General features: G+C 36.7%; 1 protein-coding gene across 1 annotated transcript in view; it reads left to right on the top strand.

Moving 5' to 3' along the window:
• Nucleotides 1-7,363: 7,363 nt before the first annotated feature.
• The window catches only part of RPGR (retinitis pigmentosa GTPase regulator), a 105,441-nt gene continuing 86,393 nt past the window's right edge, over nucleotides 7,364-26,411 (top strand). The window contains exons 1-6 of the mRNA XM_044670162.1: nucleotides 7,364-7,478; nucleotides 17,717-17,842; nucleotides 19,066-19,158; nucleotides 19,632-19,694; nucleotides 24,601-24,759; nucleotides 25,947-26,096. Coding sequence (XP_044526097.1) covers nucleotides 7,364-7,478; nucleotides 17,717-17,842; nucleotides 19,066-19,158; nucleotides 19,632-19,694; nucleotides 24,601-24,759; nucleotides 25,947-26,096 — 706 coding nt within the window. The remainder of the gene's footprint in view (nucleotides 7,479-17,716; nucleotides 17,843-19,065; nucleotides 19,159-19,631; nucleotides 19,695-24,600; nucleotides 24,760-25,946; nucleotides 26,097-26,411) is intronic.

Below are 26,411 nucleotides of genomic sequence, written 5' to 3'. Positions count from 1 at the left end.
AAAAAATTGGAAAATGAGAGAATGTCCTTTGATTGGGGAATGGCTGAACAAATTGTGGTATCTGTTCGTGATGGAATACTATTGTGCTCAAAGGAATAAAGAACTGGAGGAATTCCATGTGAACTGGAATGACCTCCAGGAATTGATGCAGAGTGAAAGGATCAGAACCAGGAGATCATTGTACACAGAGACTGATAAACTGTGGTACAATCAAACATAATGGACTTCTCTATTAACAGCAATGCAAGAATCCAGAGCAAGGCTAAGGGACTTATGAGAAAGAAAACTAGCCACATTCAGAGGAAGAACTGTGGGAGGATAAACACAGAAGAAAAACAACTGCTTGAACACATGGGCTGATGGGGATATTATTGGGGATGTAGAAACTAAATGGTTAGTCTAGTCCAACTAGCAATAATGTGGAATTAGGTCTTGATCAATGATACATGTAAAACCCAGTGGAATTGTTAGTCAGTTAAAGGGGATTATGGGGGTTTGGGGGAGAGGGAAAGAACATGAAACATGTAACTAGGGGAAAATATTCAAAATAAAAATTAAAAAAATTAAAATAAAAAATAAGTTAGATGAACCAGCCTTGACAGGCTTCACATTCCAGATTTGTTTTAGAATATCATCAGAGTTCAACAATGCTACTCATAGCTTTACTGAAACCCTCAAAGGGTACAAGGATCAAGGATAAATAGTATAAAATAAGACCCCAAATAGTCAGCAGACAGTCCATTCCTCCCTTTCACTCTCTCCCTGCTTCTTTCCTTCTCTTCTCTCATTCCTCTTACAGAGAAGCATGCCCCATGTCCCAATGGCACCAGATGGCAAAAGGTCATGGGCTAAAGGTTAAAGGAGTAAAAATACCTCCCCCCAGGATTAATTTTTATCTCCCCAAAGCTAGGTACCCTGTAAGTCCAAGGGTTTTTTAGCCAATTGTCAAAATATGACGTATGCAACTTAACGTTTTATGTCTCTGGACATTCCTTCTTCTTTAAAACAGTAGGTTTTGGCTAGACTCTGCTGCAATCTTCAATAAGATCTGATGACTGCATAGAGATGTAAAATGAGGAAATATTTCAGAGGCAATTAATATAGTAAGAATTTAACTAGGTGAGATCAGGAAAACAAGGCTGAAAAGGGGAAAAGTCCAGAAAAAAATATGAGTACAAATTAGGAGAAAGAGCAGCTTAGAGACATTTTTCTTGACTTTTTTCTCAAGCTACCCCTAGAGCTGACTTGGGATTCAGATTTTGGGAAGTAAAAAACAGTCACATGGAGGGGAGTGTCTGTTCCTCTGATCTGATGAGATATAGGCTTTTGCTTTGGGGAGATGGGATGAGCCTTTATATGAGGGAGAGACAGAGACAGAGAGAGGAAGAGAGAACGTAGGGGGTGGAGGAAGGTAAGAAGGGAGGGAGGGATAGAGGAAGAAGAAGAAAAGGAAGAAAGAAAGGGAAAAGGAAAGAAAGGAATGAAGAAACAAAGAAAAGAAGGAAGATTGAGAGGCATTAAATGGGAATTGGGAAGCCTGTGGTATTTGGATATACCACTGGTCAGGATTTTATACAACCTGACCCCACAGGGTAACTCCCTCTGTGATAGAGAGCAAGGATGGCTACTTTCTCAGTCCTAGGCCAATGTAATCTGGTGGGCAAGGTAACATGATTATGTGGAGAAAGAGACTGTAGTACTGGATGTAACAGGTTGCAAGGACTTGGCAGACCTTGCCAAACAGGGCTGTTTTTGACACTGGCTGAGAGCAGGAATGGTTTTTCTCTTAGCCTAGACCAATACCAATAGATGTGACTGAGAGTTAGATCAACAGGGGTTTATTCAGGAAAATGTCAGGGAAGGCTATTAGAAAAGTGGGTTGAGGAGAAATCCCTGTCTCTAAAAAGGCTACCTTGATATCCCTTTCTGTCTTCTCAGTAAACACTCTTCTTTGCTTAGCAAGCTAAGCCTACTCTCCACTGCTCTCTCTGATCCTGGATTCCCTTGCTAACTGTCTGGCCTAACTAAACCCTCTATACCCTAAAACACAGTATAATGAGGGAGCAGGCAGGTAGCAGGTCAGTGGATTTGGAGCCAAAATTTTTGGAAATCAGCCTCCAGGGTTTCCTGACCCAAACATCAAGTGGAGCCTGTATCTTCTATTCGAATACCCTTTTGTTCTCCATGGCAGTTTTTACCCCTAGTAGGGAGGGGAAGGAAGGTTACTCTTCCAAACCCCTTAACTTTAGCCAGTACACACTAGGGTAGTGCCACCTATAGACAGGAAGTAGAATTACAAGCATGGCCTACTAGAGAGAGCAGTGCATTACAGCTTTAGGATGTCTTTTCATGGGTGTACTGCTTGGATATCTTACAGTTGATAGTTTGAGTAATCTCGAAATTCAGAAGGGAGATTCATCTCCCTATACCCCTTTGTCATTTTGGCCTACCCAGTCTCTGCAACACATCCAATATAGGATTTGTCCACACTATGCCCAGTGTGGGGATCGGGGACCCCAGAAGTGTGACCAAAGGAATCTATATGGATGATGATATTTGGGAGGGGAAGGAGCTTTAATGAGTCTGGAGGTGAATTTAAAGCCTTTTCAGGTACTATTGCCTTATTAATGTTAACTCTTTGAGTTTGTTCCTCTCCAAATAGTGAAGAAGTCTCTGTAACACAGATATATGAATTGAAGTAAAGGACTCTTGAATTCATTACATATATTTTGTCACATATATTGTATTTGCTGATTGTTTGCTTTATGATTAAATTTTGTTTTGTTTTTTAAGTTCGCATATTGATCTAATCTAGTATCTTCTGTTACACTAAGTCATTTTCACCTACTGTGTTTTGACCATTAGCTATATGTGCTGTTACTTTGACTTTATTTGTACCTACCCCTATGACTGGACTGGAGAAAATACCATTGTTAAAAGTCCATAAACAACTTGTGCAAACCCTTTTCCATGGCAAAACCAAAGGTAAGGGTGCTGGGTTTGTCACCAGATCCATCAAGGTCACATGTTGCCTAAGCTGTCTTTTGTGCCTCTTTGCTTTTGTTAATTGTCACATAGATGATGATGGATGGACTCCATCAAACTGGTTAAAACCTGCATACAGCCTTTGGAGAATTTAATGAGCTAAATATCTCAAATGATTTTAAATGGTCTTCAGAAGTGATTTTCAGATATCTAATAGCACCACTACCTCTGACTGATCATTTGCCTGCCTTTGAGTTGTTTGTAACAAGAGGTAAGGGTCCATTTAGTCCATGAAATGAAGAACAATGGCATTATTGTATTCTCCACCTCTGCATTTGTTAAAAATGTAATGGATGAGACATCTGAAGTGATTTTCACTATTGTAGTCCTTGCCTCCACATTGCAATGAATGGGACATATAAAGACATGCCTTTTAAACTGTTATAGTCTCATACCAGAGGAGGGAGGTTCCCAAGGGGCTTGGTTACCCTGTGATGGGTTTTAATCTCATCCAGGAGGTGGGAAGGATTTTCCAATGGAACATAGTGACCCCTGGTTGGTTTTTTATATTTGTAACTCTTCAGCTTACTCTACCTTTCCACAAGAATGATCCAGATTCTTGGTGACATTTTAGACCCAAAAGGTTTTCATCAGTAGTACAGAGGTTTGTGTTTATCTGGGCTCCTCTGCCACATTTTGGAATGATGGCAGTAATAGATTTTGTTAAAAATATCTCAGCCAAGGTTGAAAGTTTGGCTAGATCTGGAGAACTTGTAACAAGTATCCATGAGTTTCATAGTTTTTTTAAATGTCACATAAGTGGCTATAGACTCATGTGAATCCTAATGATAGCGGGTTTGTTTGCTATTGTCATTAACTTGCCTATTATAATTTTGAGGATTTTGGTATTTCTTTGAATGTACATTACTTGCTGGACTACTGTTTTAAAAAGCTATTAATTAGTGAAAATCATTTGCACTCACACTATGGATCATGGCCAAGTTAAAAATGGAAATGGATCTCATTTTTGAGTGAGAAACCTTTGTATTCTGACTCTGCTTCACTGACATAGTGTGTCACTGATTTTGAACCATATATTTTTTAAAAATTTTAATATTTTTTCCTTGTATGTTCAATAGAGTATTTGAGTTTTCTCTTTTTTCTCATTTTTTGTACTTGAAGCACATGTTGCCAGTATTAATGGTTTTTTGATTTTGCACTAGGGTAAGTTTAAAACGTGTATTAGCCCTAATGTCAATGTATACCCAAAAGCTTTAGGCTATCTGATTGTTAAATATTACGAGACTTTGATTAATAATTGTTTCTGATTCCAGGAGAAGGGATCACAAAAGAGCCATTGCACAGTGCCAATGAACGCAAGGTTAAAGAGACCAACCAATCCTGGTGGGATTGATGAGATTCTGTGCCAAGACAGGGGACTTGAATTAATTTTGGGGTTCGAGGAAGTGGCTGTTTGCAAAGTTGGACACAGGATTCCCTCGTGCCATATCCACACTTCTACCAAGTATCTCACTTTGGTTGTCATTCTGGCTCCCCTATCCCTGAGAGCAAAGGTAAAATTAGACCAAGAAATGCTATTTCCCATTTGCTTCAAAATCTAGTTCTTTTTTTGTATTTTACAGTGTGGCAATTTTCTATAGTCCTGACTGCTGACTGGGTAAGTACATAATTGCTACTATACGCTTGTGGGACATAAATCACTTTAATCAGGCCCTGATTCAAGGATCTGTTATGGGTTTATTTTTCTTGCTTAGAATTTTCACACATAAGACTTTGATATTTTATATTTCATCCAGAAGTTATTTTTCTCTTTTATTTGGACTTTTTGATATTTTTTATTTCTTTTGACAATTGATTCATATACCTCATAACTCAGCCATGTATCCCTTGGTGATTCACATGTTTGTCAACTCCCTCCTCAGGGGGATTGTATTATTATTCTAGAATGCAAAGTTTAAATTCTTTTGAGAATAATTTTAGGATAAGAAACTTGCTACCTCCATGAATCAAGGAAGTGAACTGTTTGGAGACGTAGCCATGAAGATGCCTACAGAAACCACACACCGCACCAAAAGATCCAGAATGAACTTTGGCATGTGGTGATTTGAATTCTAGGGGGTTGAACGCATTTGTTTTGAAGGTATACTCTTATGCCAAAGGGGATTGCCTCCTAATTGGTTTTTTTGTCAATGTAGCAATCATTGGTTTTGTTCTTTTTCTCTTTTATTTCCCTCTTATCCCCAAATTATTGTAATTTCCCCTTAGAGAGTGCAATATTGTATGTACCTCTAGTTGAAGATCTTTTAAGTTGGTTATGTGTACTGATTCCATGGGGAAACTAGATATGTAAATCTGGGAGATTTCTACACGCTTGTTTTCCATTGGAATCATAAAGGAAAATTGTGCAATTAGAATTTTGTACCCCTGGACTCCATTTCCCAGAATTTCACTTTTGTCCTCACATTATGTACTTACATTTCGGACATAAAGTTTCTGTAACCCTGTCCCCTCTCTCTCACTTCTCCTGCAAATGCAGTGAGGAAAAACTTCTCTTTATTCAGGCTTTACTTTTGTCATTTTATTTCCTCTATTTCAAGTGATTATTAATAAATCTTATAAAATATAATACTTGGAGTTATTGGATATTAATTTTAATCTTACACCACCCAAGCTGTGGCTCATTTTGAGATTCAGCATCCCTGACACTATTTTTACAGGTCTATTTGATGCATCCTATTGCCTGTCTATTGTCATTTCCCTGTTCATCTATAGCAGTCTCTTCAGACAAATAATTTTCCTACTAATTTCATATCATTTTTCCCCTTCCTCCATGGTGTTAGTACTGCACCCATATCCTTTGGTTGACAAATGATCATCTGGCATATGTACTTCCATTGTAGATGCCCTATGGACAAAGGACCTTTAATCTCAACAAATTGATTGGGGTTACTGTCAAATTAATTAGGGACTCACCTGATCACCTCTTCTTATTGAAATTATCCAAACAGTAGAATTTAGGATGAATTCAGCTAATCTGCCATTAAAGCCAAATAGCACCTTTGCTGAGAAAGTACGTTTTGAGTCCCATGTGCCAATTACAACAGAACTGTGTCTTTGAGACATTTTCTTTTCTTTTAAAATTTTCTTTATCTATTTCTTAATTTTTTAAACCTTTATCTTCCATCTTAGAATTAATATTGCATATTAGTTCTAAGGCAGAAGAGTGATAAGGCCTAGGCAATGGGGGTTAAGTGACTTGCCCAGGGTCACCCAGCTAGGAAGTGTCTGAGGTCATATTTGGACCCAGGCCCTCCCACTTCTAGGCCTGACTCTCAATCCACTGAGCTACCCAGCTGCCCTCAAGACACTTTCTTTTATCACCAGTTGGCCCCTAGAGCTTCAGAGGTGGAAGAGTTTACATGGAGTACCAAAAACTTAACTTTGCAACTTTAAGTCCTCTCCCTGTGACTCTGGATTCAATCCAGTGCTTGTGGACATTGACGTTTTAAATTGGAGTCAGGCTTTGTTTTTCTTTATTGGTAAGCATCGCTATTCATTTCAATTCAACAAGTATTTATTAAGTACCTAGATGCTCTATGGCCACAAGAGCTTGCAAGTGGCCATAGAGTTCAAGGGCAAAGTTACTACTGAATTACAGCCTTCTTGACAGAGATGGGATTTTGAATTGAATTACCTAGAACAAATATCTATCAAGCACTCGCTCCATGAAAAGTAAGAGATACAGAGACAATAATTGAAACAACCCCGACCTCTATATTACTGGAAGACAACATGCCCAAATAAGTAAATCCAAAACATAATGTGTGTCTCCACTTGTGTGGCTTCAGGAGGCAATAATAGAAACAGGAGAATCAATGACTTCTATGAACATTTATTAATTGTCTACTATGTACTCGGCACTATGCTAAGCGCTGGAAGCTATAAAGGCTTTAATCCTAAAATGCATCCATTTTGAAATCGATGTTGCTCTTTGGTCCCTGGTCTATTACAATACAATAGAACAATGAACACACAGAGTAAGAAAAAGAAAAGAGAGGTAGATTAGAGAAGTTAGTTCGTTGTGCGCATGTGTATTAGCACCCCAGCATCACGAATCGGAGCTCCTCCAGGCCGAGAGGGGGCGCGAGGCCCAGGCTCCGGCTCCAGCTCCGGCCCGGGACGGGTCTCTCCTCCGGCTCCCCTGGCCCAACCCGGGCCTCACGCTGCGGGCCCTTCTCTCTTCTCCTCTTTCCCCTCCCCCGCTGAGTGACTCTTCATTCCGTGCCAGGCCCCGCCCCCGTTGCCCCTGGCGGCTCTTTGTTGACTTCCGGGAACTAGGGCCCGCGCTCCCCCGCTGATGCCCGGAGCCGCGCCATGGGGACCGTGGGGGCCGCCGAGGAGGAGGACGGGGCGCAGCCCTAGACCGTGCCGAGCCGCCCCCGACATGGGGGAGCCCGAGGAGCTGGTGCCCGGTGAGTATCGCCGGGGGCGCCAGGGCAATGCATCCCTCCTGCCCCGGCTTTTCGTCCCCTCCGGCCGAGGTCCCGGAGGTGACGGTTGGCGGGGGATGGACGCGGGATGGAGGGTCTGGTGTCAGGGATGGAATAAAGTCCCCGAGGCTGGAGATGTGGGTGAGATCAAAGGAGACGAGGATAATAAATCTGAAGTCAGCTACAAACACAGGAAAGGATAAATGTCCTTTTGGGGAGCCTTTGCCCATTTGGGGAATCACCCCCAAGCTCACTCAAGGGGAGCATGAAATCCTTTTTGATCAACCCAGCGTTAGTGATTTTACTAAAGTTATACAACTGGTTGGTCACCCCAGGGGCGGCACTTTACCTGTATCCAAGCTGCCTTCCTGCGGTCCCTAAGGGATGCCCTCGTGGTTTAGTCTTCAGTAGTAAGTGTTTGGTGTTGTGAGTCCAAGTCCAGCTCTGTCTTTGTTTATTGGTAAGCAACTGTAATTCATTTCAGTTCAACAAGCATCTGTTCATCACCTGCTTGGATGCAAAGTGGGGATACAGACAAGAGCTGAAACAGCTCCAGACTCCAGGATCTATACTGAGGGAAGACAACATGCACACCAATGAGTATATCCAAAACAGTCAAAAGAAATACCTAAATTTGGGAGCAAGAATAGCCTTAGAAGAGGCGGTTGGGTAGCATAGTGGATAGAGTACCAAGCCTGAGGACTTGAGTTCAAATATGGCCTCAGACATATCCTAGCTGTTGTGTGGGCAGGTCACTGAACCGGTTTGCTTCAGTTTCCTCATCTGTAAAATGAACTGGAGAAGGAAATGGCAAACCACTTCATTATCTCTGTCAAGAAAACCTCAAATGGATTCATAGAGTCGACCATGACTAATGAACAATAACAGTACATATTAACTGAGAGTTTTAAAATATTTAAATAAGTTCAGATAACAAATAGCATTAGGGGGAAAACATATATAAAACTTATATTTTGTAAGTTAGCTAACAAATACTAATTTTGTTAATTTGTTTTAAGTTAGTTTTTAATGAAAATAAGCTTACTAAATAATGTGAATACAAAAAAAAAAAAAAAAAAAAAAGGTAAAACCAGCCCCTGCCTTTCAGAAGCTCACATTCTAATTGGGAACAACAGGGGAAAAACTAGCTAAGTATAGCACAGAGTAGACCGAAGCTAATCTTAGAGGGGAACACACTGTGGGGGACTGAGGAAGGCTTCCTTGAAGCATAAGGTAGGATTTGAATTGCCAGTCAATAAGCACTAAGTGCTCATTATATATACTGAGGATGCAAAAAGAGGCAAAAGACAGCCTCTTTTCTCAAGGAATTAATAGTATAATGAGGAAGACGAGAGAAACAACTGTGCACAAAATATATAAAAGATACATTTGAAATAGTCAATAGTGGGAAGATGCTGACATTAACAGGTATCATGAAAAGCTTCTCATAGAAGATAAGATTTTAGCTGGGTCTGGACTGAAGTCAGAGAAACCAGGAGTGTCTTGTGCAAGGAATGTCAAGGCAGGGAAAGTCACTGGATCAAAGAATAGAGGGAGTAAGGTTAAGATTGGAAGATATGAGGAGGCCAGGTTGTGAAGATCTTTAATAAAATAAAGAATATTACATTCATCCTAGAGGTAATAGAGAGTCAGTAGAGTTTATTGACTAGGGGGTGACATGATCATATCTACAATTTAGGAAGATCACTTTGACAGCTGAATGAAGGATGGATTGGAATGGCTAGAGGCTTGTGGACCAACTGGCAGGCTATTGGAATAGTCTGGGCATGAGGAGATGAAGGCCTGAATGAGGGGAGTATGCAAGTGTCAGGAGAGAAAGGGGGCATATATATGAGATGTTTTGAAAGTAAAATTGACAGACATTCACAAATTGGATATGTAGGTAAGAGGCAATGAGGCACTAATGATGACCTCTAGGGCAAGAGATTGGGTGACAGGGAAGGTAATGTTATCTTCTACAATAATAGGAAAGACCAAAAACGAGTGTTTTTTTTGGGGGAAAGATGAATCTGTTTTTTGACTTGTTGAGTTTGACATCAAAGAAGCATCCAGTTTGAGATGTCTAATGGATAATTTAATACAAGTCTGGAGGTTAGGAGAAGATTAGTGCAGCCTAAGTAGATCCGAAGTTATTAACCTAGAGATAATTTAATCTGAGGAAGCTGATGGGATAGCCCAGTGAAATAGTATAGAAAGAGAAGGGAAGAGGGACTGAACCCCCTAGAAGAAAAACTCACTTTTAGTGGGCTTGATGTAGATGAAGATTCAGAAAAGGATACAGAAAAGAAACAGGTGGGAGGAGAACTAGGAGAGATTCGTGTGACAAAAACCTAGGAAAAATGGGAGCATCAAGGATAAGAGAGTGATTGGCAATGCTAGAGGTCAAGAGTGGTCAAGAAGGGGGAGGGAAAAAGTCAGATTTTGCAATTAAGAGATTTTTATTAATAACTGGAGAAAGTATTTTGAGTTGAATGATGAGATTAGAAGCCAGATGGTAGTGAGTTAAGAAGAGGATGAGAGGAAAGGCAGTGGAGGAATGGATTATGGATAGACTTTTCAATGAGTTTATCCATAAAAGGGAAGAGAGATGTGAGCCAATAAATAGTACTAATTAACAGAACAAGCGAGGATTTTTTTGAAGATGAAGGAGACATGGGCATTTTAGTAGTCAAGAGGAGAGCAGCTAATAGAAAGAATGAAGGTAAGTGAGAAGGTGGAGATAATGGAAAGGGCAATCTCCTGAAGAAGACAGGATGCAATAGGTCACTTTTTTAGGAGGTAAAATAGGCATCAAAAGGCATCTGCGATGTGAGATGAAGTGGCACAAAGGGAGTTCTTGGTAAATGATCTCAATATTTCTTCCTGTAAAATCTGGGGCAAAGTTTTTGACAGTGGAGTGGGGAGAGCAAGGAATGAGAAGTTTGAGGAGGGATTTCAAGGTTTGGAAGAGCTGCTGTGGTGGGTGGGATAATGAACTAATCAGGGAAGTATAAAAGGGTTCTTGCCTTGGCATAGTGAGGCCCAATTAAGTTTATAAAATAAAAATTTGTAGTAGGCCCAGTCAGAATAGTTTTTTGATTTTCTCCAGCTTTGTTCAATAGCATGTGTATAGGAGTGATGACTGTGGTTGGTGGGAGCCATCCAAGGCCGAGGTTTATCAGGGTGACATTGCTGATATGATAAGGGGCAAGGAACTCAAAAGAAGAGAAAAATGTAGAGTTGAACTGGTTCATCAAAGTAGTGTAGCTAGTGTAAGGATCTTGAAGCTAGTGTAAGCTTTTGAAAGAACTGAGAGGTTGAGGGATTGAAAAAACTTTTTGGAGTTCCAAGACATAGGGAGAGGTAGAATGACAAGAGATTGGGATTAGATAAGGGAAATTCAAAATTCATGAATATGGAAGGATGTTTTTGATCAAGATTATGACCCTCTTTTGAGTGGGTAAGGCTGAGTGAAGAAGTAAATCACAGAAAAATGAGGTTAAGTTGAGGAATTATAAGGTTGTGGCTTTTCAATATGTAAGTGAAGTCTCCTGGTATGAGGTCAAGAATTAATGTGGAAAGACTGAATGCACTAAACTCATTGAGGAAAGAAGGAGAGTGTCCTAGAGGTCTATATACAACAGCTATCATAATTTTCATTGTATGTTAGGTATGGATAGAATGAACCTCAAAGATGAGAGTAGAGTGATGATGGTAGGGGAAGAACCTAGAAGTGGCAGTGAAGAGCAAGGAGTTTTCCAACTCTTCCATCTAAACCAATGTGTAGAGGAGAGTGAGGAGGGGAACACTGGATAGGGAGACATCATCAGGAAGGAGTCAGTTCTGAGTGAGATGGAAGAAGAGGGAAAAGATAAGATTTAAGATGAAAGTAAGTTTGTTGCCTATGGACCGTTCCGGAGAGATCAGTGGAAGGCATAGGTAACTTTTGAGTGGGACATTGAAGAAGAGGGTTATTTATGACACTAAATGTTAACAATCAGAAGGTCAGTGAAAAAAATTCTCTGTGTTTCCATTTATCAAGGAATCTTATATGATCTTAATGTATACACAAGAGTCCTTGTTGAAGTAAGAGCCTTTACAACTATTTTGTTCTACTTTCTTAGTTGTATGAAGAAAGATGTAGTATGTTGCACAGAATCCTTTGTGAAATTTTGACTGTTTTCTCATATTTTCATCAATGATACTTTAAGTATACATGAATTATTCTCATAAACGTTTTATAAATAGGATGAAGGCTTGATGATCAGGAACTCACGTATTGATGCTCTCTCATCTTTTTTTGGATATTAATATCGAGTGGAAGCTGGGTGGTGCAGTGGATAGAGTACTGAGCCAGGAAGATTCATCTTTCTGAGTTCAAATATTACCTTAGATACTTACTAGCTGTATGACCCTGGGCAAGTCACTTAGCCCTTTTTGCCTCAGTTTCCTCATCTGTAAAAGGAGTGGAGAAAAAAATGGCACACTCCACCATGATCTTTGCCGAGAAAAGCCCAAATGGGGTCATGAAGAGTCAGACACGACTGAAACCCTATTGAATACATCATCCACATTTTCTTCCATTTCTTGTTATCTTTCCCTCTGGTGACTGTCTTGTAAAGGAGTCATGTGGTGCTAAGATAGTGTAACCACCAGCACATATTTCTTCAGCATATTCTTGGTTTAGTCTAGTTGTTTTTCCTCAACTTTACTATCTTAAGGGCTTTCTTCTTAGTATAGTGCATTCTGAACTAAATTGTTAAAGTCCAAAATTGTGCTTCCTCCATCACAGGGGCTGATGAAAATAGATCATTATAGAAATGTTGAAAAACGTATTCTATTTTATTTTGTTTTCTCTTACCAGTATCATCCATGTATGCTTTTGGTTGATGTGGCTTATTTGATTCTTATATCAAGCTTTTTCTAGACTTCTTTTTCCTTCCACTCCTTAGGATGATGTCTGGTGCAGGGTCCAAATGAAAATAGGATTCCCTGTAGATGGTGAGTTCCTTGACATGCTCTATTCATGAAGGATAATGTGCAATTTTCATGAAGCTTAGAATATTACACAGCTCCTAGTGAGTTGGATTAGAAGCCAAAGGTGACTGGTCTAACAATCTATGTAGGCCAATTGTCTATTGTCCAGATTGTAACACATAGTTGGATGGCCAGTCCTTTCACTTAGTATTGATGTACATATATTTGCTATAGGTATTACAGACAGATAGCAGGTTGAGCCCAGATATGAATACTAAGGAAAGAGCAGGAGGATTGAATTTGGGAAATTATGCAATGTTTTTGTGTATTTCAAGCTTATCCTTGGTGCAAAGATACATCTTTTCAACACATATATTCTCCTTGCAATACTATCTGGATCTTAGAACATTACAGTTTCTGAGGAATTAAATTTTGGGTGGCTGAAAGTGCAATGAAGAGATTCATAGTGGGTTAAAACAGACATGTTTCCAGTGTTGAGGCTGTGGATGTTTTTAATTTGTTTCAGTCATGTATGACTTTTTTATGACCCCCATTTGGGATTTTCTTAGCAAAGATACTGGAGTGGTTTGCCATTTCCTTCTCCAGCTTATTTTACAGAGGGGAAAACTTGAGGTAACCAGGGTTAAGTAACTTGCCCAGAGTCACACAACGAGTAAGTGCCAAAGGTTAGATTTGAAGTCACAAAATTGAGCCTTCCTGACTCCAGGTCCCACATTCTATCTACTATGTTATCTATCTGCCCAAGTATTGAGACTATGGTCAGGACACAGAGAAACTGTTATCACTGAAGGAATAACTGTACAGTCAAAAAAGAAAGAGGGCTGGTCATGTGGCAGGACAAAAGCATATAGCACTTCTGTGAAAGTCCTCCACTTTTCATCCTACAGTGTAAAAACAAATGGATCAAAAGCTCAAAGGAAAGCTTCCAGCATAGGAAGACCCATAGAATACAGATAAAAATTGTGTAGGTTGAAGAATGCTTATTGTGAAGAATGCGTATTGTGGTCTGTCCCAATGGAAAGAATACTCATTGATTCATTAAAGTGTTGAAAAGCTGAAGTATTTTAGAGGAAGCAAATTATGTTTAGTATTGACATTTTCTTATAGTCCTTCTGTTCACATTATGCAGAATACTAAGGTTTTGTGGAACATTGTATAGGAAATTCTGGAATAGGAAAACAGGCTGCTGTTGCTTTTTTTTTTTTTAATTTAAAATTTTTTTCCATCATTACATGATTCATGTTCTTTCCTTCCCCTTTTCCCTCTTGCTTCCCAGAACCAACAAGCAATTCCACTGGGTTATCCATGTTTTATCACTTAATACCTATTTCCATATTATTCATTTTTCTGGTGGAGTAATCTTTTAAAAACCAAAACCCCACAATCATGTACCCTAAAAAATGATAAATCAAATGTTTTCCATCTGTGTTTCTACTCCCACCTTTCCTTCCATGTGAATAGCATTCTTTTTCATAAATTACTTGGGATTGTCTTGGATCATTGCATTGCTATTAGTAGCAAAGTTAATTACATATGATCGTCCCACAATGTTTGAGTTCTATGTACAGTATTCTCCTGGTTCTGCTCATTTTGCTCTGTATCAATTCATGGAGGTCTTTCCAATTCGTATGGAAATCAAGCAGTTTGTTGCTCCTTATTGCACAATAGTATTCCATCACCATCATATACCACAATTTTTTCAGCCATTCTCTAATTGAATGCCATCTGCTCATTTTCAAATTTTGGTTGCATTTTTTTGTTTTGTTTGTACAAAACCTTTTAAATTTAATATAAGCAAAATTATTCGTTTTATATTTTGTAATGTTCTCTATCTCTTGCTTGGTCTTAAAATTCCTTCCTTTCCTAAAGATCTGACAGGTATACTATTCTATGTTCACCTAATTTGTTTATGATTTTACTCTTTATATATAAGTCATTTACCCATTTTGAATTTATCTTGGCATAGGAGGGTGTAAGATGTTGATCTAAACCTAATTTTTCCCATACTGTTTTCCATGTTCTCAGCAGTTTTTGTCAAATAGTGAGTTCTTGTCCCAAGAGCTGGGATCTATGGGTTTATCAAACACTAGCTTGCTGAGGTCATTTACCCCTAGTTTATTCTATTGATCTACCCATCTATCTCTTAGCCAGTACCATATTGTTTTGATGATGACTGTTTTGTAGTACAGTTTATGATCTGGTACTGCTAGGCCCCCCATCCTTCACATTTTTTTTTCATTAGTTCCTTTGATATTCTTGGTCTTTTGTTCTTCCAGATGAACTTTGTTATAATTTTTCCTAATCCTATAAAAATGTTTTTTGGTAGTTTGATAGGTTTGGCAGTGAATAAGTAAATTAGTTTAGGTAGGATTGTCATTTTTATTGTGTTAGTTCATTCTATCCATGAACAATTAATGTTTTTCCAATTGTTTAGATCTAGTTTTATTTGTGTGAAAAGTGCTTTGTAGTGTTTATATAATTCTCGTTTGTCTTGGCAGATAGATTCCCAAATATTTTCTATTGTCTAGAGTGATTTTAAATGGAGTTTCTCTTTCTAACCCTTGCTGATGATTTTTGTTGGAAATATTTAGAAATGCTGATGATTTATGTGATTTATTTTGTATCCTACAACTTTGCTAAAATTATTAATTATTTCTACTAGCTTTTTAGTTGATTTTCTAGGATTCTCTAAGTACACCATCATATCATCTTCAAAGAATGATAATTTAGTTTCTTCATTGTCTACATTTATTCCTTCAATTTTTCTTCTCTAATTGCTACCACTAACATTTCTAATACAATATTAAATAATAGTGGTCATAATGGGCATTCTTGCTTCACTCCTTACCTTACTGGGAAGGCTTCTAACTTATCCCCATTGCAGTTGATACTTGCTTATGGTTTTAAATAAATACTGTTTATTATTTTGAGGAAAGGTCCTTATATTCCTATACTTTCTAGTGTTTTTCATAGGAATGGATGTTGTATTTTGTCAGAGTTTTTTTCTGCATCTATTGAGATAATCATGTGATTTCTGTTATTTTGGTTGTTGATATGGTCAACTATGTGGATGGTTTTCCTAATGTTAAACCAGCCTTGCATTCCTGGTATAAATCCCAACTGGTGAATAGTCTCCATTGTTAATAATCTTTGTGATGACTTGCTCTTGTCTCTTTGTTACTATTTTATTTAAGATTTTTGTATCCATGTTCATTAAGGAGATTGATCTCTGGTTTTCTTTCTCTGTTTTTGGTTTTCCTGGCTTGGGAATCAGTATCATATTTGTGTCATAAAAAATTTTGGTAAGACTCCTTCTTTGCTTAGTCAAATACTTTGTATAATATTGGGATTTGTTGTTCTTTAAATGTTTACTAGAATTCACTTATGAATCCATTAGGCCCTGGGGATTTTTTCTTAGGAAGTTCCTTAATGGCTTGTTCAATTTCTTTTTCTGATATTGGATTATTTAAGTATTCTATTTCCTCTTTTGTTAATCTGGACCAGTGATGAGCAAACTACAGCCTGCAGGCTCAGATGTGGGCCCCCTGAAATGTTCTATCTGGATTGACATTATTCCTAATCTGATTAATACAATGAGTAGGATACAATACAATGAAACTTCGAAAGAGTTGCTTTAGAAACAGACTGACAGATAAGCATTTCCTTTCCTTTGGTCCCCTCTTTAAAAAGTTTGCCCATCACTGAGTATCTGAGCAATTTATATTTTTGTAAATATTTGTCCATTTCACCTAGATTGTCATATTTCTTGTCATATAATTGGGCAAAATAGCTCTTAGTAATTGCCCTAATTTCCTCTTCCTTGGAGGTGATAGCACCCTTTTCATTTTTGATTCTGTTAATTTGATTCGCGTCTTTCTTTTTAAAATTAGATTAACTAATACTTTATTTGTTTTTTTTTTCCAAAGAACCAGCTCCTAGTCTTATTTATCAGTTCAATAGTTCTTTTACTTTCAATTTTACTAATTTCTTTTTTGATTTTTTTTTTTTTTTGCAGGCTTTTTTTTCCCCCTCCCCCATTGTTGCTGTCCTTCCTTTCCTGAAATGTGTGATCATGATGTGATCACTGCAAGGCTAGTGTTTGCCCTATTGGCTGGAGCCATTAGAAGCATATAGTTTCTTTGCTTTTTGTGTTCATGGCTTTCCCAGTTTCTCCCTCTTAGAGAGTCTGTGGACATATGTGTAATTATATACTGACACCAGCTCCGGAAATTCTATCATCTCTATTAGTTAGGAAGAGGCTTTCTCTGCCCAAAGGCTCCTGTTCTGTGACAAAATCTCCAGGATTGAGGTTTCACTGGTACCATAGGAGAACTTTTTTGTTGTAAGATGTGAGACAAAAAAATTTTTAAAAATCAAGTACTAGCTAGTAATCATTTTTTATTTTTAGGGTGCTTTATATTTGGAGGGAGAGAAATAAAGATTATAAGACATAGTCCTTGTTTTTGAGTTCTGAAGTCTACTTGAGAAAATTGGAACACAAATAACAAAATATTTAAAAGTTTGAAATAGTAATAGAAAGCATGTCATGGGGTAACACATGACTGCCAAATGAATGACACAAATTGTCACAAAAGCTAGGAGAAGAGGGATTTTATTTCAGACTAGAGGAATCTGGAGATGAGGTGAGATGTGAACATGGTGAGGGTCTTGGTTATCAAGTGTCTATCACTGTTACTAGGAAAACATAGCGATCTATTAGTGGGGATAAGTTACAAAGCAGAGGTTCTTAAACTTTTTTTGTGTGTCATGGAACCCTTTGACAGACCCTTTCTCAGAATATTTTTTTTTCCTTTTTAAGTCCTTACCTTCCATCTTAGAATCAGTTCTTTGTGTTAGTTCCGAGGCAGAAGAGCCATAAGGGTTAGGCAATGGGGGTTAAGTGCCTTGCCCAGAATCACATAGCAAGGAAGCGTCTGAGGTCAGATTTGAACCCAGGCCCTCCTGTTTCTAGGCCTGACTCTCAATCCACTGAGCCACGTAGCTGCTGCTTTATTAATAGATTTGTTCAAGAAAATTAAATTCAACTCATTATCAAAAGAATGAAGAAAAAAAAAGAATGAAGATATAAAATTAAGCCAGAGTAGAAGCAGCTAGGTGAGAGAAAACCTGTGTATAAGTGGATTATTGAAGTATTTTCTTTGTTTTCATTTTGGTGGACAATGTAGTAGAAATTCTAAAGCAGAAAATATTTATATTTAAAGATTCAGGTGCTGTTTTCACGTTTGGAAAAAGCAAGTTTGCAGAAAATATTCCCAGCAAGTTCTGGTTAAAAAATGATATACCTGCATATCTATCATGCGGAGATGAACATACTGCTCTTATAACAGGTCAGTAAAACCCTTTACAGGGAAAATAAAATTTGGGAAATCTATTTTACTACATTTTTACAGTTGTAACCTGCTTTTAGCAATTTGTTATCTAAAAACCTAGAAAGAGTAAGGGATGATTATTTGCTTTGCCAAAGGGCTCACCAAAGAATTTACTTTAACTGTAAGTTCCCTTATTAAATTTAAAGTATGAGTAATCTTATCTACAATTTTTTAAACATTTATTAATATTCATTTTTAACCTGTTTACATACTTTATGCCCCTACTTTCCCCTTCACCCCCCGCACTCCCCCCACCCATGGCCAACTCACATTTCCACTGGTTGTAACATGTGTCCTTGTTCAGGGCCTATTTCCATATTGTTGTTAGTTGCATTGGTGTGGTAGTTTCAAGTCCACATCCCCAATCATGTCTGCCTCAGCCCCTGCATTCAAGCAATTGTTTATCTTCTATGGTTCCTCTCCTGCAGTTCTTCCTCTGAAGGTAGCGTTCTTTACCATAAATCCCTCAGAGCTGTCCTGTGTCATTGCATTGCTGCTGGTACAGAGGTCCATTACATTCGATTTTACCACAGTGTATCAGTCTCTGTGTACAATGTTCTTCTGGCTCTGCTCCTCTCACTCTGCATCAGTTCCTGGAGGTCTTTCCAGTTCACCTGGAACTCCTCCAGTTTATTATTCCTTTGAGCGCAATAGTATTCCATCACCAGCATATACCACAATTTGTTCAGCCATTCCCCAATTGAAGGGCATACCCTCCTTTTCCAGTTCTTTGCCACTACAAAAAGCGCAGCTATAAATATTTTCGTACAAGTCTGTTTATCTATGATTTCTTTGGGGTACAAACCCAACAGTGGTATGGCTGGATCAAAGGGCAGGCATTCTTTTATAGCCCTTTGAGCATAGTTCCAAATTGCCAGCCAGAATGGTTGGATCAGTTCACAGCTCCACCAGCAATGCATTAATGTCCCAATTTTGCTTATCTACAATTTTTTAAGAGTAGATCTGTGGTTTTAATAATATAAAAAATGTGCAGTAGAAATTCTGTTTTGCCCAACATAATTTAAACATGAGTAGGAGTACAAAAGAGTTCAATTAAGTGATGAGATATAGTGTTTTTTGTTTTTTTTTTTTCAGTTATGGCCTACTTACAGGTATGTAATCTTGTCTAACACTGTATGTTTAAGATGATAGATTTTTATTAATTTTCTCTTCTTTTTCAGGAAATAGTAAACTATATATGTTTGGCAGCAACAACTGGGGCCAGTTAGGATTAGGATCAAAGACAACAGTCAACAAGCCAACTTGTGTAAAAGGTTTGTTTGGGATTTTAGGGCTAGAAACAAGATTTTTTTTTTTTTGCTGGTGGAAATTCTAATTCTAAGTTATAATCTTAATGTGAATTATTTTCATGTTAGTCTAGATTGAATTTTATATAATAGTCAAAAAAGTAAGTCCCTGGGTATACATAGTCAATAATAGATAGTATTTTTGTTCTCAAATCTCTTATCATGTTACAGGGAAAAAAAATAGGTCAATATGAGGTTAACCTAAGTAGTTATAGATTATAAAAGAATTACAAGAATCTAATGATTAGATAAATGGAAAGTAGTAGCTTATTAGAAAATTGAAGACAGTTGTTAGAAATTTGTATTCATGTAGAAGGCATTTGAGGTCATTGAGAAACTGATTAATATGTTGATATGATTAAAGGGAAATTATTTTTCTAGAAGTTAAGATGAATTTTCATTTGTTAGATATAACCTAAATTTTTTCTTTATTTTGCTAGCTTTAAAACCTGAAAAAGTAAAAATTGCTGCATGTGGAAGGAATCATACCTTGGTGTACACAGGTACAGTAGTGTATATTATTTTTTGTGGCTTGTAAAAGTGGATTTTGCACACTTCCATAAATAAAGCAGATGTACTTTGACTGAACATTTATTCGGCATTATAAAACTTTCTAAGTGAAAATATTTGGCAGACTTACATTGTCCATTGGAAAAAATTGGCAAAATGAAATGTTTAGAGCCAGAATTTAAATAATTTCTAGGATTCTTATTTACAAAATTGCCATTTGAAGAAATCCATTAAACTTCTTTTGTGTTGACACTTGCTGTGTACACGAGGGCCATTTGCTGCTGTCACACTTCCTTCTCCACTGCTCACAAGAGGTGCCCAGGAACTGGTGATTATTAAGCACAAACTCAGCCTCAGAAATATGGGATTGTCTTTGCAAGTGGAATAACTTATTTAAAAACACCAGTCTGGCTTGAAAGGGGAGTGAGATGGCATTATATATTAAAGTACATTTTCATATAAAGTAATGCAGAAAGTAGTAGAGAAAAGATACTGGAAAGTAACTGGGTGAAGATCAGTGGATGCAAAAATGGAAGCAGCATTGCCATGATAGGAGAGTACAGACTAACCTGGCAAAAAGGAAATAGAGGTATGATGTAGTAATGATGGGAAATTTCACCTATTTATCCATTTGCTGGAGTTCTCTGCCAAAAACAACTGCTTAATATTTTTTTTGACTTGATGTAATAATCATTTCACAAAATGTGGAAGAACCAGCAAGGGGTAATACTATTCTAAATCTGATTTTCACCAATGAGGAGGAACTTGTTATTGGAGCATAAATGATGAGAACCATTTTAGAATTTGTTAGAGAGAGAGAGAGAGAGGAAGTTTGGGATTAATCTTGACATTCATTATAGATTTTGGAAAAGGAACTTTAAAAGAGTTCAGAAATAGAACACATAGGAGCCCATCCTGTGACCCTTAAGAGGAAGTTCACTAAGGAAGGATGGGAAGTAATTTAAAATGAAATTTTGGAGACACAAAGAAAAATAAATCTAATGAAGAGACAAAGCATTCTATAGAGATCTGTATGAATACAGAGGAATTCACAATCATCTTAAATTGTAAAGACATGTACAATAAAATCAAGGGAAGATAATGGAAAATGAATAAAAAACAAGACATAGTATTGTAAAAATATCAATAGTATTAAAAAGCTCAGAAATGATCTGTGAATGATAAAAAGCCTCTTCTGGGTATCAGCTTCCTAGTTATCATTTTGTTCCATCCTTTCTAGTTCAAAGATTATTTTCCTTGGGAAATAAAACAGAAGGAAAAGTAACAACTTAGCACAGTGATGGGCAAATTACAGCCCACGGGCTAAATGTGGCCCCCTAAAATGTTCTATCTGGACTGACATTATTCCTAATCTGATTAATACAATGAGTAGGATACAATACAATGAAACTTCGAAAGAGTTGCCTTAGAAACAGACTGACAGATGAGCATTTCCTTTCCTTTGGCCCCCTCTTTAAAAAGTTTGCCCATCACTGGCTTAGCAGGTTTGCCTTCTCTTTCAGTAGTTATCATTATCCTATTCATTGAAGCAGTAGTCCTTTTCTCCACCTTTATCATTTCTGTCTTGACATCTCTTGCATATGTTTCTCTTTTTCATTCAGACAACTACCACCCTAGTTCCTGACCTCTCACTTGAACTATTTCTCACTTGAATTATTACAATGAGCTCCTATTAGGTCCTCTAATTCAAGCTCTCCTCCCCATCTAATCCTTTCTCCTCACAGCCACCAAAATAATTTTGCTAAAGCAAAAGTTTGGTCAGATCACATCATATGCATGAGCTCGCACGTACATACACACAGACTCTCACTCCAGTGACTCCTTATTACCTTAAAAAACAAATCTAAACTTCTGTCATTTTAATCTTTTCATAACACAGCCTCTTCTTGTCCTTCCAGTCTTTTTACACATTCCTTCCCTTATATACACCTCCTCTTTATACACACAGCCATCATTGTAGTTCAGGCTATCCCTTTCACCGAACTGTTGCAGTTTTATCTCTTCTTTGGGTTGCTTGATTTAAGACTGTTCCTATTCTAGTCCCTACATATAGCGTTGAGGTGATTCTCCTAAAGCACAGGAGAATCTAATCATGTCACCTCAAGAAACTCTGCTGACTCCTTACCTCCAAAATTAAAATATAAACTTTTTGGCATTTAAAGCTCTTCGCAATCTTGTCATTTTTTACCTTTCCAGTTGTCTTGCTTATTTCCCTTCATGAACACTGTGGTCTAGCCATATTGATGTATTTGCTATTCTGCACCAAACATTCCATCTTCTATCTTTGTGCTTTGCTCAGGCTGTTCCCAATACCTGGAAGTCCCTCCTCACCTCTACTTAACTCAAGTGCCATCTTCTGCATGAAACCTTTCCTGGCCACCCCAACTATGTAATGTCTCCCCTGCTCCTCATGGGCCCCTACCCCTACAGCAAGTTTACTTTTTGTCGGTTTTGTAAGTACAGTATCTCTGTATGTGCACATGTTGCTTTTCCCCATTAAGAGGGAAAGGGATTATTTTGCTTTACCTTTTCTCTCTTGAATATCCAGCATAGTGCCTGACCCATAGGAGGTATTTAACAAATATTACATGATAAATTGGTCTCCAGACATCTGTTTTATAAGTATAAGTTGGGATCAGTATGGTTAAACAGCAATTCATATGTAAAGATTGGGAGCTTTTAATGGATTATAGGGTCAATAGAAATTCACATTGTGATATCACAACTAGGAAATTATGTATCTCAGGGAGCATTAAGAGAGGCATAGACCAAAGATGAAAATGGTGAGAATTTTACTGTATTCTGCTCTAGTGAAATCACTTCTAGAGTACTGTGTTCCACATCTTAAGAAGGGCATTGATAAAATAATAAATATCCATATGAGACCAGTTAGGATGGTAAAGAGTCTCAGGTTCATGCATTATAAAGATCTATTGGTAGAAGTGGGATTATTGAACTTAGATAAGACTTAAAGGGTACCTACATATTGCATTTCAGTATTTGAAAACCTGTGATGTGTAAAGTAAGAAGCATTAGACTTTATTTGGTCCCAAAGGATGGTAGTAAGAGTATTAGGTAGAAGTTGTGAAACAGTGAATTTAGCTTGATATCAGGAAAAACTTCCCCCCCAAATTAAAGCTAACTAAAAGTAGAATGGGCTGTGTCAGGTTTCTTCCTAACTAGAGGTTATCCCTTTCACAAAGAGGTCATGATGTAGACTGAATTCTTATTTTGGGAATGAGTTGGTCTCTTGAGTTTTCTTCCATCTTGGAGTCTTTGAAACTCAGCTACTTGATGACCAGTTAGTTGTTTAGCACCTCAACCTCCTACTTCATAGTTTCCCTTTTGACAAATTAACTACTGGTCAGCATTGGGGACGTTAATATGTCAATTGGGAAGGGCGTGATCCAAGACAATCCCAGAGACTCACTATGAAAAACACCATCTGCCCTCCAAGAAAAACTAATGGAATCTGAGTGCAGACTGAAACATACTATATTTCACTTTCCTTCTACTAATATTTTTTTTTTGTTTGAGATCTGTTCCCAAAAATAACTAATAAGGGAAAATGTTGTACATGACTGCACAACTAAAATCTATATTAGATTTTTTTACCATCTCAGGGAGGAAGGAGGGGGAAGGAGAGAGCGATGAAGGAAAGGTGGGAAGGAGTAAAGGAATTTGAAACCCAAAATTTAAGAAAATAGTAAAAAAAAACTGTTTTTACATTGTAAATGGAGAAAAGTAAAATATGATTAAAAATAAAATAAATAAAAAATGACAAGTTATTTCTTTATGTGAACGTGCTATAGTGAAACCTGAGATTTTGAAAATTTTTTTATTAGCATGTAATTTAATAGCTAATGAAATCTTGTGGGCAGGAATTTAATTTTGTCTTTATTTCCCCAGTATAGTGGCTTGTATATAGTAGGTGCTTTATGAAATTTGTTGAATTGAATTAATTTTTCTACTTAATATTTCTGAATATTTGTCAAGGTACAAATATTCTGATTGTGCTTAGTGTTGTGTAGAATTTTCTTTTTCCTCATTCATTTTTGTTTATCATTGGTGCAAATTTGTATTACTGTCACTGGATATACAGAATAAAATAAAGCCCCATTAAATTAGATGACTGCATTAGAATTTATTTGACAATTGAGCATGACTGGGACAATATTTATCTATGAAAAAAGATTCCTAAGCAAACATTAATTAATTGGTCAATCACTCAATTAATTAATTAAAGGTATTATAGCAGATTTCCCCAAAATTGTTTGTAGCATAAAAAAATTGCAACAGAGAACTAAAGGACTTTTATTTATTAGTCATACAATAGTTGGTTTCCAGTTGACCATATCCAAACACACAAATATCAGTTTTTCATGTGTCAAAATAATATAATCATATCTCTTTTAAGTACTGAAATAACTGAATGACATCAGATTTTTATTTTTGTAATTAGTTATTCAAAGTTGTTTTTATGCAATTTATTGCATCTTTATTTTCATTTTAGTTAAAATAGATATGGAAGCAGAAAATAATAAAACTATTTAAAATAGTCTACAATTTGGATAGTATTCTTCAACCTTTGTATTCCAGGTGAATGGAGTTTGGCTTTACTAAGAAATATATGCTATTCTGGTTAATTACACAGCCTGACTGCTGGTTAATATAGGAACTTAAAAATTTAACCTCAGATAAATATATATTCTCAGTTTTATTTTTTTGTTACTGAATAAATTTGTTCAATGAATGTTAGTTTTTAAACTGATTAACTGAAGAAGTTGTAGTTGTAAGCCAAACTTTTTGTATCTTTTGATTTATTATTGCATAGTAAGGGTGAACATAAAGTACTTATACATTCTCTTCTCTGTTCAGAAGAAGGAAAGGTTTATGCAGCTGGAGGTAATAGTGAAGGGCAGTTGGGACTTGGTGACACTGAAGAGAGAACTACTTTTCAGCTAGTCAGCTTTTTTACAGCACAGCACAAGATAAAACAGCTCTCTGCTGGATCCAACACTTCAGCTGCACTAACTGGTAAGGCTCACGAACCACTAAATATAGAGATGCTTATTGCCCCATCAAAAAGTAACTTTGATGGAATTGTTTTTTCTTTCCTCAAAAGAAACATTTTGCATTTTAATTATAGCTTGAGTAGATTTAAGACTTTTTTTTGCCCTTTTTGAAATCATAAGATTTCTCTGTCTTTCAATCAGGACTCTCAAATACTTATTAAACTGAGGATAGCATTTCTATTCCCTCTTATTTCATAGAAATATGTATTTCTTTCCATAATGTATATTCTTTATATTCACTTATATTTTCCAAGTAGTTGAAAATAGATTGCAGTCATAAACTATTAGACCGATTTCTTTGGAATTAGAAAACATCATGCATTTAGATGTTGCTATTTAATGTCTTTTATTCGAAAAAGTTTTAAACTATTTTAATATTTTCTGAAATAATGGAAGCCTCTTTTAAAGTTTTAAGTTTAATCTCTTCCAGGGAATCACATTTTAATCACAAAGTTTATCCATATGTAATTGAATAGTCTTCTTTGAAACATATTTATTTGTTCAAAGTATCATATTTACCAATATTTTTGTTTTTGTTACATATTTAAAATATGTATAACACTGAGCACAAATAATGATATAGTCAGATATGTAGTAATTTCTTTTTTCCTTTCTTTAGTATGCATTCATTTTGAGGGTCAAGACTAACACTCCCATAGTGCACTCAAAGAACAGGAATAGTATAACCTCTTTCAACAGGGAACCCCTTAGTTGCAGATTTTAATTTTGTGAAGAGAAAAAAAATTCTATTTAAAAATTCTATTTAAAGTGATTTAGATAAGGAAACAGTAGATATAAGAACATGAGGATCCTATTTATCTTGTTAACTGGATTGAAAAATATGAATATGACTGATATAATGTATAATAAAATTCTTTGTCTTTAGTCATTATATAAGCACTTATTTATGGAAATTAAACTACATAATAGAGGTTATTTTGAATAATATTTTAAATATTTATAATATTTTAACTTAAATATTAATATTTTAAATACTAAGTTTAAATATGTGTCTAGGTGACATTTTTTTCTTGGAATTATCGATTATTCAAAGCATGCAAATACATTGTTACAAAATTTCCTGGAAATGCTTATTAGCTTATTAGCATGCTGTTTTAAGCCTTTTTTCCCTTTGTCTTTTCATTTTAGAGGATGGGGTCCTTTTTATGTGGGGTGACAATTCTGAAGGGCAAATTGGTCTAGCAGAAGAAGCTAATGTGTGTGTCCCTTCTGAAGTGACCATCGGAAAACCTATCTCCTGGATCTCTTGTGGATATTACCATTCAGCCTTTGTAACTAGTAAGATAGTTAATTTCCATTTTGCTGATGTAACCAAAGTATAACTTGTGAAGCTTTGTAGTAATAATGTAATATAACAGATAATAATGCTTGTAATGAAATATTTTAAAAGTTTTACTTTGTTACATTTACTTTGTAAATGAACGTGGCATATATTAGGCAAATTAATACACTGGTACGGTGGAAACCTCTTAATAACCATGGTTCTTTAACTTTGTGGACCATTCTGGGCAAAAAGCCTGTGAACCTTGCTTCTTCTTCCACTTGTCATTTATGTATCTTTCCTTCCTCTCCCCAGAAGAAATAATTTCAAAA

The sequence above is a fragment of the Gracilinanus agilis genome, chromosome 3 (genome assembly GCF_016433145.1).
Source record: "Gracilinanus agilis isolate LMUSP501 chromosome 3, AgileGrace, whole genome shotgun sequence".
In the NCBI taxonomy this organism is placed as follows: Eukaryota; Metazoa; Chordata; class Mammalia; order Didelphimorphia; family Didelphidae; genus Gracilinanus; species Gracilinanus agilis.
Note: the sequence above shows the minus strand (reverse complement) of the source record. Positions and strands in the feature narration are given on the sequence as shown.